The 18,925-nt window shown below is 45.7% G+C and overlaps 1 protein-coding gene across 1 annotated transcript in view; it reads left to right on the forward strand.

Annotated features, from left to right (window-relative positions):
• Positions 1 to 2,728: 2,728 nt before the first annotated feature.
• Positions 2,729 to 18,925, forward strand: part of phactr3b (phosphatase and actin regulator 3b) — a gene marked incomplete at its 5' end in the record, with an annotated part of 38,228 nt that continues 22,031 nt past the window's right edge. The window contains 7 exons of the mRNA XM_080000252.1: positions 2,729 to 2,846; positions 14,880 to 15,038; positions 15,410 to 15,484; positions 15,633 to 15,779; positions 16,738 to 16,980; positions 17,083 to 17,293; positions 18,054 to 18,244. Coding sequence (XP_079856378.1) covers positions 2,729 to 2,846; positions 14,880 to 15,038; positions 15,410 to 15,484; positions 15,633 to 15,779; positions 16,738 to 16,980; positions 17,083 to 17,293; positions 18,054 to 18,244 — 1,144 coding nt within the window. The remainder of the gene's footprint in view (positions 2,847 to 14,879; positions 15,039 to 15,409; positions 15,485 to 15,632; positions 15,780 to 16,737; positions 16,981 to 17,082; positions 17,294 to 18,053; positions 18,245 to 18,925) is intronic.

The following is an 18,925-nucleotide window of genomic DNA, read 5'->3' on the forward strand; positions in this document are numbered from 1 at the left end:
TGACTCCTTACTGACTGCTGACTGACTGACTGCTGACTGGCCAACTGCAAATGCAAATTCTGAGGACAACTGACATGTATCAGAATAAGTTCTCCAAAATAAAACGCAATAACATCACTGTCAGAAGTAATAGACATTCCAGAGATATCAATGTATACAAACTTCCTGAATTAAAATTACTGGTGACAAGAAACATAAGCAATTACACAATACCAGGAACATGTATTTATTGTATATTTGTTTTGAAATTCTTTCACTATTTTTGTGTTTTGGGGTTCTCTTCCAGATGCCAACAAAAATGTGTAGCCCACTACACACAATTTATTTCATTTTATATCCCCTACAGCTGAAGTCAGTTAAACCACTTACCTTAGTTAATTTATTTATAGGTTTATAAAATACATTATTATTGTGAAGGCAGTTTTCTGTTGAGTTACAAATGTCATAAAATAACTCAAAATGGATTAATAATCCTGGTAAATAATTGTGCTCACAATACTGACTAAAATAATCATGACTATCATTTCAACTGTAATCATGCAGCCCTACTTCAGAATGATAACCGTCGTTAGGTGCAGTGTAGGAAACCCCCCCACAACCACAAACACCACCCCATCATAGAATTACACTGTAACCAGGCCAGGACGAAGGAACTTCCGCAGTCACAAAATACATCGGAACAGAGAACCAACGCATGCTTTGACATTGCACTTTAATGAAGTGCCGACTACCCTGGACCCTGCATATTGTTGCCTGCAGCTTTATTATTATTATTAGTAGTAGTAGTAGTAGTAGTATTAGTATTAGTATTCATCCTTAAATGTTCTTTGCTGCTCTGCTGCTTTAAACAATCAAAAAACAGAATGAGAAGCATAAAATGTCTGTCTCTCGGCTGCCTCACTCTCACAACCCATCTGTGTTGGTTTAAATGTGGTTTTAGCCTGTCAAGTCCCATATACTGTTTGTACCTTCTCTCTGAAATATCTCTTCCTGGATTGAAATCTAAATTTTCCCTCTTCTCTTCTCATGTTGCCTCTCTTCCTGAAACTCTCCCTTGAATAAAGTAAAACATTCTCTTCCCAACAATACCTTGAGGGGAATGCATTTATTCGACTCCTCAGTAACCTCAGTGCCCTCAACTGGCAGCCCCATTGCCCCCAACCACTCCCCCATTTTGTATAGCACAACATTTGATGGACCAGGTCAGGATAAGCTCTGGATGTTCCACTCTTAAAAGACAACAAACGCAGCAGCTGAGTCAGAACTAATTGCAGTTTTAACCGATTTAACCTTCTGTTTCCGCCACAAAGCTCAAATAATTGCCAACAATTCAGTAGCAAACATTGTTTCCTTAGTTGTGGTTAGTTTACTGGTATTTTCCTGTCCTGTTAACATTTCTTTGGGATCCAAGACTAAGTGATGTTAATTTCATGTCTTTATGTGGTTTTGCAATATTTGTTTCTTCGATCATTTAGGATTCACCTTTATTTCATCATTGATTCATTTTCATGGTTTATATTCCATTGCAATATACTTCAATATTTGTCCATGTAATCTCCCGATCCAAGTCAGTCATTTGGTTTCAAAATGTAAAAGTCAATCACAATGGGGTGTTTTGTGTCTATATTTATTCAAATTTCTCTGTAGACTTGTGAGGTCTTTAACTAAATGAACTAAATGAACTAAATGAACTAAATGAACTAAATGAACTAAATGAACAATTATTATTATTACTATATATCGTTGTTTTATTATTATTATTATTATTATTATTATTATTATTATTATTATTATTATTATTATTATTATTATACAAATGCGTACATCCAATGCATACTTGATTCCTTAATCCAAATGAAATTGAATAGTTTAACAGTTTACAAAGAGGATGGTTTTACTCAATGCTTTTCAATATCAACCCCAAATCAACCCTATCTCTTGCCCTCTGCTCCACAGTCCAAAGAAAAAATTAAATCAAAAAGTAAACATATTTACTTGGGAAACGGTTGTCATACAACATAATTTCTAAACATGGATGTCTGTATATATAGTATGCTCACTTTTTGAAGAAGCAAATAGGTGTGAGTCATTATTTGCATAATTGTATTCCTTTTTTTCTTACAATTTTTTTATCTACAGTATATGCAAATACGTAAGTACGATATACCCCTAACAAGGGTGGAAAAAAGTCTAACAATTAATTGAGCATGATGCATTCGATAAACGAAGATAAACCTGTGGAGGGCTTTCATGCTGTCACGTGCTGTCTCATTTTTTTTTTAATTTTTTTAAACGTGTGAAATTGTGTAAAAAGCATCCGAAGAAACAAAACAAAAAAAAAAACAACACACACACACACACACACAAAAATGTGCTTATGATATGAACTGAAGAAATGAAGACAGACCTGTGGAGGTCGTGCATTGGAAAGCGTCACTAATCTGACGCGCGCTCTGGTCTCCACGCGCACAGAGGGGAGGACGGACGCTCCGGGCGCGTGATGGGTTTCCCCATCAGCAGCAGCACCAGCAGCATCACCATCAGCAGCACTGCTCCTTAAGCAATATCACACACACACACACGCACACACGCACACACACACACACACACACACACACACACACACACCCACCCCATCACCTCATGCTTTTCTTGTGACCTTGGTTGAGATCCGTGGAGGCACACCACCCTTTGCAGCATATATTTACATTTCATTCGCATCCCCACCATGGCTTCCTCGGACGGGCTGGGGGAGGAGGAGGAGGACTGCGTGCTGCGACGGGGGCGATCTCAAAGTGACCCGAGCAGCATCACCGAGGTCCGCCTGGGGGACGCGCGCCGGACAGGTGAGGCGATCCGTGTGTCGTTCGATCATCCTTGGAGGAAAATGCACAATCAGCGCGATCGGTTCGGCGAGCGTCGTCTGCACGGAAGCCATCCCAGGACCTCATGGGGAAGCTATCACCCCCACCCCCTCACCCCCAAATCATTTGTACGCAACAGACGTTAGGGGGGTATGCTGTGGACGTGTGCTTCGTCCAGCACCGGCTGTGTGCGGATATAAGTCGAAAAATGTTCATTGTCATACACAATTGCAAATCAGCCCGCAGTGAAAATGTATTTTCGTATTTGCATTTTGCTGTAATTTCAAATTGTGGTGAATTGAACCCCCCCCCCCCAACCCATTTTGGTGTAATTTCTCGAATTTAAGACGGATATATTCCTCTCCATATTTACCGGTCTTCGTTTCGTTTTCATATTCCATCAGCTTTTGACGGTCAGACACCGAAGCGTCGCCACCATCATCATGTCATTGACCGCTCTTTGGTATTTAATTTAAAGCCCGCCACCATTAAAGCGCCCGGATGGAAAACTTTGTCATGCCTATCACATACGCACGCACGCACGCACGCACGCACAAGTAAGAAGGCAGGATGTGCATGGAGCCGAGCCCCAATGACAGTGCTGGTTGTGTATTTAGCTGTTTCCATGGAGACCTATATGGCAGAAGCACTGGAACTTGGCGCTCCCACTGTGATCCGAGATGGTGTTTATCAAGTTACTTTTTAGGAGGTGCTTTTCCCCTCCACCCTCAACACGGTGACTTACAAAACATACGCTCTACATTGTAATTCGGGCATGAAGGATTTTCTTACATACAACCTGCGTATCATACTAAACTGAAATGGTCTATGATACCATAATACTGTGTGTATTACGGTTCAGGCTCTCCAGAACACCGTCAGCCCAGTGATTACTGCTGCAGCAGTAAATGAGCCAGGCTATTAGCTTTAATGTCAATTTGACACTGTACTGCAGCTGTGTGTGTACAAACAAGGATCTGTTCACGCGGTTTAATTAAAGCCTAGTTTCGTTTCAAGTGTGTGTGTTTGTGTGTGTGTGTGGGTGTGTGTGTCTGACAGGGGGTACCGTAACATGTACCGATGGGAAAGCTATTTCACCGTTACTGCGCTACAGCTTTTGGTGACGCTCTGATGAGCTCCTGAGAAATGTGTGTGTCGTGTTTGTGTGTGTGTTTGTGGAGGTTGGAACAGACGACTTTTAACATGGATGGGTTATTTTTAGCCACAGGCAAAGCAATAACAGTAGGCTACAGTCTTGTGGAAAGAGGGGTGCCGCCGCTGTCATTTTTTTCATGCCTTCATCACTTAACTGTGCTCGCCGCAGGAGGATGTGGTTGTTATGGTTACGTAATGGCCCCCGGGTGCGAATGTGTGTGTATATATATATATATATATATATACATACATACATAAACATAAACCGGGAGAGAACTGTTGGGCTTGGCAGGCTCACATATCATTATCGTTAGCTCTCTGAATGTTTACATATTTGCAAACAAATTTGGAAATTCGAAGACGCCCCGGCCAGATCCATCTCTTCCAGTGCAGTGTCAGGCAAACGGGGGCTCAGGCAATGCAGCACTGGAAGCTGGTCTCCACCCTTCCCCCATTCCCCAGTGCTCAGTGCTAGCCCTTTCTTACCCTCGGTACCCTCTCCCTCTCCATTCCATACCAACTCCCCATTACCACCACCATCCCTCCGGTGGAATGGGGGGGGGGATGGGAGGGAGGGTGGCATCATCGCAAGGGGAGAGGAAAGTGTGTGTGTGTGTGTGTGTGTGTGCGTGCGCGCGCGCGCGTGTGTGCATGTGTGTGTGTGTGTGTATGTGAGGGGGTGGCATGGCACCCAGCTGGCCAACGTCACAATGAATCAGATGTACCCCTAGACATTACCCCGTATACACAGAGCGACCTCTTGTCAGTAATACCACCAGAATTAGGATATGTGAAGTATCCTTGCGGTTCAAAATCCGAGCTGTCGGGTTTTTTTTGTCTGTTTTTTTTTACGCCAGATAAGCACAAGGGGGCTGAGAAGGTCCATCTGAACCCAGAATATGCAATTTCCCCTCAAGCTTAAGTTTGAGCTTTGCTCAAGGTGCTTGGCACCTTGACAGCAGGTTTCCAACGCAGCCCGTCTCGTAAAGAGGCGGCATAAGAAAGAACTTCACGAAAAAGAACCACCAGCACTCACCGCTGTTTTCAGTATACTCCATATGAGAGAGTGAGGGAATGAAATGGTGTTAAGCGAGCGGGAACTCTGCTGATCGGCCCTGACGCGAGCAGTCATGTGACATTTGGACCAAGTGCAGACGGCAGAAGCTCTTCGCGCCAGCATAAAGGTCACTCTGCATGGGAACCTGCAAGCACCACCGTTGCACATCATCACCTTTTTGTTTGTTTCTTCTTCAAAACGACTGGTCGTTTTTGCTCAGAAGCTTCGGTTTCGTCTTGAGTCGGCAAGGGATGAAATGCAAAAAAAGGCGGAGCATCACTGCCCGTAGCCTCATATGTTTAAAGCCCGCTTCACCCCAAATCCGAAAAAAAAGACAAGAACAAACTAGAAGTCCTATGGACAGTCGAATCCCAACACGCAAACAGCTATGACGATCTGCAAGTGGTTGATGCGTTTACGGATTCGGTGTGAAGCTAGCTTAAGCCTCCTCGGTTTTAATAATGGATTTTTCTATACATTGTATGTACCAGTGCTTCCAGTGTCCCATTGGGAAATGTAGCTGTCACATCAAGGGCTCCATCCATCCATCCACTCACATGCCCATGTATATCGATTCTGCAGGCCTGTCTCCTTGTGCTAATCGGTTCATCCAGCGTTGGGGGGACGGAGGAAGCCCGATGAGGACAATTAGGATCCTCTTATAGTGGGCTAAACACGGCTCATGTTTAATTGATCAGGCAGCCGATACAGAGCCAGCGTGTTGTACAGCGTATTCGGAAGGCAGGATTTAGTTGGAGGGCTCACTCGAGGAGAGGGAGTACGAAGAGAGTTGCGGTCGCGGCACCTGGCAGCGCACTCCCACACGGGGCGTCGAGAGCTCAGGGCGCGCGGAGAAGTGATCGGCTCGGCATGGGCCACGCGCTAAATCCCCCTCTCACCGCGCGCTCGAGCGCCCTCGCGGCGAAGGCCAGGTATTGAGGAAAAAAGCGCATCAGAATAGGCAGGTGAATTAAAAAAGGACGACATCCAGTCTGAGACCTCCCTTATTTAAAAGACAGAATAAAATATTTTTTCATGTATTCGTTTGTGGTCGTCATTCATTATTGAACAAGTTCATTCTGGAGAACAATATTTTTATTGGCCTATAATACCTTCTCATACATTTTTGACGATTAGGAACCATACAGTACGTCTCAAATCGACCCACCCGTGATCTCTGGCGGGGGTCCAGCCCCCGAGGTTGGGAAACTCTACTCGCCCTACAACAGGCCTAAGCCTTGGGTAGTGAGTCTTTTCTCATCATCATGTAAAAAGTCTGAGCTCCCACTAAAAACATAACCGCGTAGGGAGGATGGGTTCGGAAGGGCCACCAAAGCTGTGTTCACAGGAGAGAGACCATTGACGCCATTGGAAAGACCTAGCAGGCAAGATAGCTATGAGGTCCAAGCAGAGGCCCGCAAATCTCCCAAATAAATCAATTCAGCCCTGAGAATTATCGTACAGTATATGTAAATGAAACAAAAGTCGCCACAAAATGAGTGTTGCAGAATTTGCCGTTGCAGGCAAATCAAAGAGATGGCGGCGTCATCGCAGAGTTGGCAGCAGTAGCACATTCAAACGCTTTGAACTTTTTCTTCAGAAGAGGGTTCAAATGGAAATTCTACAAGCAAACAAAAAAGAAGAAAGAAACAACAAAAAAACCCTTTGTAGAATTTCATGCCTCTCTCGCATGGGATATTTTTAGAAATGATGCAACTGCTCCAGGTTGTCTTGGCTCTAATGTATCTTCTGGAATGAGCGGAACTTCGAAAAATCACAGACAGCGTGGCGGGGATTCAGTCGGGGCTTTGCTCCTACTACCATTTTGACACAAAAATGAGCATGCATATGCAGGTTTTTAATGGGGGTAAACCTGCTAAAAATAGGCGATTGACTCCGTTCACATTGCCAGTAGACTAGTATGGCTTTGTTATTTTTCGAGTGTGTTTTGTGTTCGTGTGTTCGACGTTACGATTGCGCCAGAAAAGGGGCATGTCCAGTTTCCATTGTGAGATTGGAAAAAAAAAAAGTAGAAAGCCGCATCGAGTATCCATGACCGCGCTGGCAGCGCCTGATCGGGCCCGGTGCTTTGGCGGTGGGGAGAGGAGGTGCTCCTCTGGTTCAGAGGCTGGCTGTGGGGAGGTGCTGGAGTGGCTCGGAGCCCGGCGGGGAGCGTGGGGGCTCTCCACTCAGAGCGTCGAAGCGGTCCCCGCAGAGCGGTCCCCACACTCAAAACATTTTGTGGTTGATTTTGATTTTGGATTCTAAATCGGATATGAGATGTTCGAATAGTACATGGATATTCCTGTCTGTTTAGGCGGCAACGTCCGTAAACGGTGCGAAAATGAAGGTGTCTACCCGGGTTTCATGTTTCGATCACACCCGATTGGAGCTGGAGCTGATGAATACCCATACAGAGTCATTTGTCCCGGGAATGAATGTCGATTGTAACCTTCCCCACCAAAGACAAAAGCCAGATGTTAGCGGGTGTTGGTGTATTTTTTTTTGCGGTGAAAAAGGGGTATATGTGTGCTTTATTTTGTTTGTGGGCCTCCGGGCAACTTTCATATCAATTTTGCTGATGATCATCTTCTGCAAGGACGCCTTCTTTCAGTGCAGTAGATAATTCATTAACAAAGGGGCGCTTTTGAAGATTTGCCGACTCATCTCCGATCCTACGACCGGGTGGCGACGACCCTGGGTCCCGGCGACCGACCGACTTCAGGGTTCCAGACGAGCAACGTTGTAAAAAACGACATTACGACATTAACGGCATCATGTCACGTCCACATCCCCCTGGATCCCTCATGAGCAATGCCCAGCTGCTTGGACGGAAAGGGGAAGTTAATGGACCCTGGCTCCATGCTGCATCCTACAGTGGGCGGTTGGGGACAGAAAGGTCTCTCAAGGTCTCTCTACCGCATGGTACTACGAATAGGCCCTCTACTTTGCACCATAATTGGATTACAGTGATTTTATGATGGGATTATGACACAAAATAGATAATAACTTGCAACTTGGAAGTTAGCTTGAGCTCTGATGGTTCTGTGGGCTTTGCTCCATTACTATGCCGCAGGTGAGTGGCCGTCGCTTGTTTTGTTCTGTAATTTCTCAAAATGGTGCAGATTTTATGTCATAAATCTTTCCAGTTTGTTTTTGTTTTTTTATTTGTTTTGGTATTCGGTGACATCTAGTGCTTTAAATTATCATTTCATTTCATAGATGTTTGCGCAGAGGCCTGTCATGTGCTGCTCTCTGAAAATCTCTCGCTAAAGTAGGGATTGCAGACCTTTGCTGGGATGGCGACTGCTTTTTTATTGTGTCTTTAAATGTTGTGGTTTAATATTCTAATCAAATGGAAAAAAATGAGGGTTATTACATGACACAGGCTTATTGTAAACGGCTACAGCTATAGATCAGTGGCATTAAAACTTTTAATGCAGAGTCCCCCCTCCATGGGACTTCAAGGACTTGACGCCATGGCCCCACTCTCCCAAAAAGTACAATTTAAAAAAACTGTCATGTGCAAACAAACATAGTTTATAGTGAACCAGGTTGAGCAGTCATATTCCTATTATACTGTAGGCTGATTCACATATAATGGGAAAAAAAATAATAATGAACTTGTGAATGTTCTCCACACTCCACTAGTGGTGCCACCACACAGTGTGAAACAACTACTATAGATAAATAGGCTGCTTTTAATCGATCTGTCAATAATCGATAATCCAATGGGGACCCGGGCTCGCTAAAAGAGCATACAGGGCAGCGTCTTTGGGATTATTACTATAAGTACTAATCGAGAATGTGTTGATTCTAATTGTTGGTTATATCAGAGGATGTCATAAAATGTTCAAGAGGCCACATGGGATGCACTCAGTCTTTGAGTGTTCTCATCGCTTCATTTTCACTCCACTTCTGCTTATGTTTTGACATAAATATTCATTATTTGTGAATCCCAGAGAGATGGTTGGCCTTGTATGTGTCAAGAGAGACGATATCTACGGAGGCAGAGTTTGAGGGTTTAGTCCTCTTCAGGGGGTGGTCGGGGGGGAAAGCTGTTCGATATAAGCCGTCAGCCATTTACACATAATGTATTTTTTATGAATGTTTCATGAGCTGACCTAATTCCTTTCAGCGCTTTGCTTGCTTGCTTGCTTGCTTACTTGGCGCACACAAAAACACAGCAGAGCATCCAGGTTGATCCCTCCCTGAGACGACCAACCGCATGTAAAGAAACGTGTGAAGGATAAAGACAAGTTTACATTCCGTTGATGGTGTCTTGTTTTCGGGTTTGTGAATCTACGCAAGGTTGGGAATGGGCGGAGGCCCGGCGGGGGCTTTGTCACTTAACAGAGACATTCTGCTCCCCCTGTCTGTGGCTTTGGCTGTAATTAAAGAAGCTGCACGCTTTAAGCCCACGAGTGGGAGTAAAGGAGGAGGGAGGGAGGGAGGGAACGGATCACTCTCACAGACTCGAATCATGCAGAATGCGAGGAGGACGGCGGGGGGCTCAACAGCTTAAAAAAAATGCTGGATTTCCAAACCACATGGACACCCCCCTTGCCACCCCCCCCCCACGCAACCCCACCCCCAACTCCCCTTGAATCAAATTTCTCAAAGATGAAAATGAGAGCTATTCATCAACAGGGAATTATTGAGACCATGCTGATGTGTTTACGACACCGGCAATGAAACACATCCAATGAATAATCGAGAGAGAGAGGGAGAGAGAGAGAGAGAGAGAGAGAGAGAGAGAAGGAGGAAACACAGTGGCTCAGTGCTTTTAGAGCTGAATGGACGCTCGCGAGCACTCATTCAAGCATTTTACAGAAACAACCGAACCAGCACTGATGCAGACCCCACCAAAAAAAGAATGGGAAGAATGGGATTCAGTAATAATACAAATATATATATATATATATACACACACACACACAACATTAAAACCACTGACAGGTGAAGTGAATAACATTGCTCATCTCGTTCCAATGGCATCTGTCAAGGGGTGGGATATATGAGGCAGCAAGTGAACAGTCAGTTCTTTAGGTTGATGTGTTGGAAGCAGGAAAAATGGGCAAGCGTAAGGATCTGAGCGACTTTGACAAGGGCGAAATTGTGACGGCTGGACGACTGGGCTATGATAGAAAACACCGCAGCTTGTCTTGGATCGTCTGATGAACGATGTTTTCTTCTACGTCAGGTGCTAGGTTCCGATCCGATGGAGCATCTGTGGGATGGGCTGGAACAACAAGCTCGATCCATGGGGGCCCGACCTCGCAACTTACAGGACTTAAAGGATCTGCTGCTAACGTCTTGGTGCCAGATACCACAGGACACCTTCAGCGGTCTTGTGGAGTCCATGGCTCAACGGGTCAGAGCTGTTTTGGTGGCACGAGGGGGACCTACAAGATATTAGTGGTTGTTAGTGGTTGTTTAAATGTTGTTGCTGATCGGTGTGTACATCACATGGAGAACACTCTTGCTCACTACATGTTTTTTTAATTTAATTTATTTTATTATATTTTATTTTATTAATTCATTTATGTATGTATGTATGTATTTATTTATTTCTTTTATTTGGTTGTTATAAATTAATATTATGGTATGTGACCATGTCTGGCTCACTAGTTCCTTGTGAATGCTACCTCAGCTGAAACCATTTCTTTCTTACCACCTACCCTCCCCCCAAAGGGTCATAGAGCGGAGACTGTAGGCATGTCTGGTTTAAGGAAACCTGGTCTCCTCCCAACCCTGAAAAATATATTTTTTGTGGAAGTGGAATCCCAGTAAATAACCTCTTTCCTTGTTGCTAATCCAGTCATAGATACAGTACATCGCTTTACACCGCTTGTCAGCGACAATGAAACTGCATCCCCAAGGCTCTATGGCCATATCTGCTGATGACTCAGCAGATTTAGAGGGAGAATACTTTGAGGATTTCCGTCAGAGGAGGTTATTTCGGGGGGATGAGAGGGAGTTTGTGTTTGAATGGCTCAAAAAGCCAATAATTGTGTTGATGCTCTCCGAACGTACTCTTAACTCTATCGATAACTCATCTCTAATTCAGTTTCTCTGCGGCTGCGGGGGGCCGATCAATCCTAAAGTACTTTGGTGCATAGGCCACACACTTCATGGCAGAAGCATGTTAAAACTGCGTATGTCTTGATCTCCGAATAAAAAATAAATGAAAACGAATGTGTAATGTATTGCACTGCTATGTATTGTCCAGCCGCATAGAAAATGGCTCTACTTCTGTGCTAAGTGCCCAGACTGTACAGCCTATATGGCCACATGCTTACACAGAGAGGCCGTCAAGGTTGTGTTTGTGCTTTACTTACCTTTTGTTTGTCCCCCGGGAGAAATATCAGAAACATCAGTGATGTGTCTGTTAATGCCCGTTGGCTCTCAAGACATTGATCCAAAACCGCGTACAGTCGAGGGTATTATGTTTCCAAACATCCAAAGTTGTAGTCATAAATAACAAGTCCCCAGTGCCTCATAAACACTTAATATGAGCGTTAGTCAAAATGATTGTACCTGTTGAAGAATAAATCTGAATCTGACTTGGGCAAAGTACATAAAGACAAATGACTAAAAAGACTGTGGCGAGGCGAGGGGTGGTGGTAAGGAGGAAAGAATCGAATGAATTGGAACAAATATAAATACGAATAGCTGGATGATATGTGTGTGGATGCATGGCCACGGCTAATAATGGACAGGTTAACTTTGTACAGTGTAATTACAATATATTGCTCAGTTTCTTGCAGTTATTGCACAAGTCGTAGTCTGTGTTTCGAAAGCTACCAATACATCTACGGCAAACAAAAGACTTTTTTTTTTCAACCACCCTGAAAATAAATGAAATATAATAACTTTCGCTTCATTTTTTTTTTTTTTTTTATCTTTTTTTCCTATTCTTTTTCTATTTTTATTCATTCTTCTAGGTCTCTCCTGTTTTGAATTTTTTAATTTTTTAAATGTTTATTGCTGTTGTTACGCTCGGCTGGGTTGAGGAGAGGGGCGGGGCTCACGTGACGCCGTGGCGGGGTTGGTCGCCGCCGAAACGCGCACACGCGCGGGTGTCCGCCGGCGGAGCGGGACCGTCGGAGCTCCGCGACCCACGGGGCGATCCGCGAAAACTTGGTGGATTTCGGTTTCGGCACCGCCGGGGTGAACGTGGGGGGTTTGGTGGGACGACGCGGCTCGTCATCCGGATCCGGAGCAGCAGCAGCATCATCGTCGTTATCCCCGTTATCATCAACCTCCTCATCCTTACCATCATCATCCTCCTCCTCATCATCATCCTCATCCTCGTCGTCGTCGTCGTCGTCGTCTCTGCGGGGACCAGGAGGTCTGTGGAGACACGCTGGCAGGCAAATGTCCACCGCTTGAAGGAGAGAGCAAGCCGCAGCCTTGCATGCTATGTGAGTGGGGTGACCTGGAAATCCATGTGCGTCGGTTATTTCAGTCCAAACACACACCTCGTGTGTTGTAATCCGTTTAGGTTGATGGAAACGATTGAATTATGCGTAATGCGAGCCAGGATGACGTGATTACAGCGTAATTGTTGTCACATTGGCAGATTGACTGGCTCCCATTGGAATACACTGCTGCTTCGCATTCCTGGGGAAGGCTTTTTAAAGTTTCAGTTATTTCTGTTTCTTGAGTGCTCCCGTTGTTTATGCTTTGCTTCCTTCGCTGGGCAATCCTTAAAAAAATGGCATTGATCAAATTTTAAACACATTAAAAATACAGGCGTTGCATGCCTACATTATGCACGTTTCCATCTGCGCCCTGATTGGCTGCAGCCCTGTGCGTGTGTGTGTGTGTGTGTGTGTGGCAACAGCCTTCATCAAATCCACCCAGCAACCCCCTGCTCCTCATGCTCCTGTGACTCTCTGCCTCCAAGGGCCTCTTCTGCAGCATCCAGCGTGGTAACCACGGCAACGCGGGCCTGACCCTGGGCGCGCTTTCACTGCAGCTAGGCTTGACCTGAATTTCACCACACAGACATGCAAGGGTGAGGGGAGGGCGGACGCCATTCTTCCGGCATCTGCCCCGCTTCCCATTGTTAGCGGCGGCGTGGGCCCCCGGGCGCCAGCGAGACCCAAGGCTCGCTGATGTGTCGTCCCTTCACGGATCGATAAGGCCGTCTGCGCCTCATAAAACGCCCGCTGGGGTCCCTCCAACAGAAGTGCGCGCTGCATGAATGGGCGTTGGGCGTTTGGGTAAATCCAGCTGTATTTATCCTGCAACACCCAAATCTGAATCAATAAGACATTTAACTTTCTTTCATCTTCTAATTAGGCCGCCGGGGCCCGAAAACCTGTGATTGCGCCCCCCTTTTTTCTCTTCGGTGCTCGGGAACAGATGTTGTGTATTTTACATGTCAAGGGCTCGCAAGATTCTCCCTGCGCAGCCCACGGCTCAGCTGCAATCTCCCCGAGGTGCGGACTCCCTGTCAAGAGCCAGGTTGCGTAGGAGTAACTAACTATTCCTGTCTGTCCTCCCGGGGTGTCCGGGCCCTTCTCCTTCCCTTTGACTCTCCCAGCTGGTGCCGGTGCCGGCTGTGCGCTCATCCAGCCTGCCTCCTCGTCCCTGGGGTTGTCTCTTTGTGGACCTTCATGGCTCTCTTCCTTTTTCCCGCAGCTCTTGCTTTGTGCGCAGGGATCCTCCTGGCTCCGCCTGACCAGGCTTTGCCGAAATGAGGCAAACGTCTACAGCACTTCTGTCTAGCTCAGTGTTTCGCAACCACTGTGAGGGCTGCCACTCGAAAATGTTTCAAATCCCACTTAAAACGCATAAATAATGGGAACCCGCTCTTGTGTTGCAAGGTCAAAATTGCAAAGCTGTACTAATTCATCCGATACATCAATCAGTTCCAGCCACAATAGCAGCTCTGTGCTCGTCAGAACAAGTTTCACTTTGAAAGTGGGAACTCTCAGCAGCGATGAAAGCTTTGACTCCTTTTTTAAAATTTCAGTTCTGAGTCACGCAGTAAAATGAGTCATTCGATTTTCCCGACTCTTCGTTCGTTTGCTACGGTCGCTTTGAATGCGCGGTGCGCGAGGGAGGACTTCCGGGGAATGATAAATGAGAGTTAAATATTTTCAGTTCATTACCGTTTCACTTTTCACTTGTACGAGAGTGGCTCCCTACTCTCGAGTCAATTTCAAATTGTTGTTCGCAAAACAAATGGAATCGTTTGCGAGTCTCGCTCATCACTAACTATAAGTCGGCCATAATAATAAACCCAGTTCTACATGTTCCTGACGTCTTTAGCGGTATAACAGGATAGTGGGGTAGTGCCGTGGGATTGTTCCGTTGTAAAAAAGTGTGGCGGGGCGGAAAAAAAAAAGGGTCTGGAAACACTGCTGTGGTGTGTCTGCTGTGGCCTAACAGGAGGAGGTGTTGAAGCTACAGAGAACGCCGCACACCACACACACACACACACGTTCAGACCTGAAGGGGATAAACCATTCCGAACGCTGACTTTTTACTCATCCTCGTGCGTGCGTGCCTCTAAAAGCAGCCCGTTGTGTCTTTGCCCGTGGCCTTAAACCGGGTGAGTCAGACACAAAAAAACAACCTCCCCCTTGTCTGACTCCCCTGCACGACTCCTCCCTGGGGATCAGGCTGGAATCAAGCGGTCGCCCCGCGCCTGCTTCTCTGACGCCACAGAACGGCGCCGGGATCTCATGCAGTGGTTGTTTACGAGCCGACTCCTGAAGTTCTTGTTCTCGCTTTTCCTTGACTTGTCTCTGGCGTTGTGCTGTGTGTTTTTGAACGTGTTTTTTTAGATGTGATGGACCAACAGAGGGCGCTGCACTCTGGCTGCCTGGTCCAGGGGATCCGCACGCCGCCAGTCCGCCGCAGTAGCAAGCTGGCCAGCCTGGGACGCATCTTCAAGCCCTGGAAGTGGAGGAAAAAGAAAAATGAGAAGCTCAAGCCTTCCGCAGGTGGCTATTATATGTCTGGAGAAATAAAAATGTAAACATGTTAAAAAGCGCAACAGAGTTCACTTGAAAGTTCGCTGATGGTGCTTAGTATGGGAGGCATTACATTACTTGGGGATCGTACAGCAACACTCGACAATGCAAAATAAATAGATATTTTCTGTCATTAGTGATTCAATTACAGCATTAAACCCCACATCACATTTAAGCAATATAATATGTTGATAATAATAAATAATAATGTTAAGTGCTGGAAAATGACTCCAATGCCGATCTTTTCAACATGGGGTTGAAATAGTCCATTGTGATGTATTTAGGTGAATGTGGTCCTGTTGTATGAACGTATTAATGGAGAATGTTCACATGCTCTTCAGCGCTGGAGAAGAGGGCAGCTGCCCGACAGAGCAGGGAGGACCTGGTGAGGAGAGGCCTGGGGGAGCCGGAGACAGGTGCATCATGGGTGGAAACCCACACACACACACACACACACACACACACACACACACTTAATATTGCTTGTTGGTGTCGCCATCATATGACACCCTCCTCCCCCACAATGACCTGAATAATTTTTCTCTCTTTTTTTTTTCTTCCCAGAGTCAGATTTAGTGTGCGGGGGCAACAACGGAGAGCTTGACACCCCCACGCAGTCGGACGACGAGGAGAGGGAGGAAGAGCCCATGGCGCCGCTGGCCAACACCTCGGAGGACCTGGGCAGTGATCTGGATCCCACGACAGGTGACAGTAGTTCCGGAAAGCGAACCATTTGATTTCGGCTTTTGCATGGGAAAATCAACCATGTTGTATTTTTCTTGTGAGAAATGGTGTTGTGTTGTTTGGTGAATTTTGTTAACAAAGAGGGTGGTGCTGTAAATGTTGTCAATTGTAGTCACAGTGATGGTCGCAGATTGACCACTAGGTGGCGACAGAGATCTTAGGCCAGTCCCCAGACACTCATACAGTATGGTAGGTATTGAATATAGAGGGTTAGGGTTATGGTTTAGGCTTAAATCATAGCTTTACAATTTGTGTGTGACTCAACAATAATAATAATAATAATAATAATAATAATAACAAAATTAGTTATAATAATGATAATAATATATTTAAAAAATTCCAATAATTTCACATTGCTGTGAATGCCGAGAAAAATGTAGAAAGTAAAATCTGAGAAATATCCATACTAATGCCCTGTTCATTGTCAGTGACTGGAAAGGGGAGCCTGACCTAGCCTGACCATCGCCCTGCTAAAGAGGAGAATGCAACCAGTCCAGTGAAGATACAAAATAAATGACCAAAAAGGTCTAAGGGAAACAATCCGAAACAATCTTGTCCTTTGAGATTTTACTGCTCATCTTTATACGATGGCTTGAATGAATAGTTGTTTTGATATATGGTGTATCAACTTCCGTAGCCAAGCAATATGTGCATTGTGGCCAAAACCTTCCGTGAAAAAGTTCCAGCTCCAGGACCCCGTGCTTCCCTTTCCCGCATTGGACAATCATTTAGTTCACGTAATTTGTATGAATTGAGGAATTTTCTTAAGTGACTTGGAGAAACGCACACCAGCAAATACAGTATTTTCTGAGCACTTTGTAAACAAGGATCGCCGTCCAATATTACGTGACTTAGATAGCGAAATCTAACCATTCACGGTTGTAGCTCTGGTCATAACCGCAACCTGCATCATTTTCAATTCCAGATTTGACAGAGGATTCCAAGACCGAGTCAGAGGACCACAGTCAGAGCGAGGGAGGGGGGGAGGAGGACCGGATGTCCCTGAGCGACCCTTGCGGCAGCCCGCCCCCGGGTGGGAAGGCCGACTCGACGGAGATGAAACAGGAGGCGGCGGTGGTGGCGGCCCCCCCGCCTCAGAGACGGGCCGCCACGCCTCCTCCGCCCACCCTGTCGGTCAAGCTGCTCAGCCGGCTCAGCAGTCTGGACAGTGAGTCTGCGTCTGACACACAAAAGTCCGTTGAAGTTCACAACACTGTTAAATTTCTGCTTTACCGCCCCTAACAAAAAATATATATACTTTCCTCGACAGGCCCTCATCCGCTGCTGGTGAAAAAGTCCCCGGCCACCCTGCCTAGGAACTTCACGCTCCCTAAAGACCCCCAGGGCTCTCTGCTGCGAGCCAGGATCTCCGTCACCCCGACAGGGTCCCCTCACCTGGCGGCGCTGCACCCACAGCTGCCCCCTAGCTGCATCATTGAGGAACTGCACCGCGCCCTGGCCACCAAGCATAGGCAGGACAGGTAAACATGGAATATACTGCATGTTTGTGCTGTTCGTTTTTTCTTTCGGCAACCGTGAAATAACTTAGATTTGTCAGAAAATAGTAGTTTTATTTCTGTTTAGCAGCTTAGACTTTGGTTTTCAATTAATGGGCAGATTGTGCAGGTTTCTGTTTACCATGGACACCTTGTCAGACATATTGTCCCACTCTGTGTAAATATGCATTCACGGTTGATTGCTTTTAAGCAAATTCTTGTTTTTTAAGAATGAAAAAATCATGTTGTGACAAAAAATGATGTAAAACAACATAAAACACACAAGTCAACTCTGTCGCATGATCTACAGTATGACCCCATGTGTACCCGTAGAACTGTGTTGTCCCACCCTGATATACCCTGATACTGTGTAGAACACAGTATCAGGGTCATCCAAGAACAACTGTTGGCAGTCCCCATTAAATTGTCCGAGGCATTTATCCAACACTAATACGTTTAATGAGGTGTCACGAGGACAGCATTGCTGTAGGATCTGCGGTCACTGCAGTCTGTGAAAAGTAGCATTATGATGACTATTATGACATTCTCCCACCAACGACAATCATTAGTTGAGGCCTAATCAATGTATGATGGCACCGTTCATTTCCTCAGACATCCATGTCCATTTCTTTGGTATCGTCCCTCGCCGAAAATTGGGAAAAACTCGGAACACTCCCTAATGAACCAGGTCTGAACCACGACTGACCAACTGACTGACTGGAATATCTTGCCCCCTCCGCTCCAGCTTCCAGTCCAAGGAGGTGCGGTCGTCTCCGAAGCGTCGCCTGGACGGCCGGCTGTCCCGCGCGGCCAGCACGGAGAAGGAGCCTGGGGGCGAGTCGGAGAGCAAAAAGGAGTCCGACGAGAACAAGGAGAATCGGCGCCTGGACGAGTACTATGGCGATCAGGACAGCTGGAACGAGTCGGTCATCTCCGGTAGGTCCGACGACATCGGACATGTGCAGTAGCCACTCGTTAGGTTTTCGTTAAGATGTAATGGATCGCAATCCCGGGCACCTCATCGAGAGATAACGAAAGTGTCACAGCTTCTCTCTCTCGGCTGATATTTGTTTAGCGCAGGATCATGACGGGCAGTTTTACAGCAGACAGAGTGTTAATGTCATCGGTCCATCAACATCTGCCGCTTTGGCCTAATTCCTGTCCAGTCAGTGGGCCAGCGATGTCAATCTGGCGCTGCATGTGGGTCACAAAGCCCATTCACAGTGGAGAGAGTTTGGGTTGTCACCAGTGGCAATAAGTCGTAAAAATTGCGATACATATTTAACATTTTTATTTTTTTGACCCTTTGAACCAGCTGTACTTCTAAGATCCAACAAATACTTTTGTTTATATATGTTTTTCACTGTGTTGTTTTTCCATGGTTTGATATGGCATTGCAAGTAAACACGTGTGTTTGCCTTAGGAACTGGCTCAGTATAGAAAGAAGGTATAGAAGGTATAGAAGAATGATGGCAGGTTGTTTCAATGGAAATGGAATGAACTACATTTGATCGAGTATATTTTGTGTTTCTGTTCTTCATAGTCTGGCTATAAGTCATTGCGCTGCTTTTTAAATAAAAAATATTTCTTTGAAATTGTGATTAATAGCAATTAACT

The sequence above is a fragment of the Zeus faber genome, assembly GCF_960531495.2.
Source record: "Zeus faber genome assembly, chromosome: 5".
Lineage (NCBI taxonomy): Eukaryota > Metazoa > Chordata > Actinopteri > Zeiformes > Zeidae > Zeus > Zeus faber.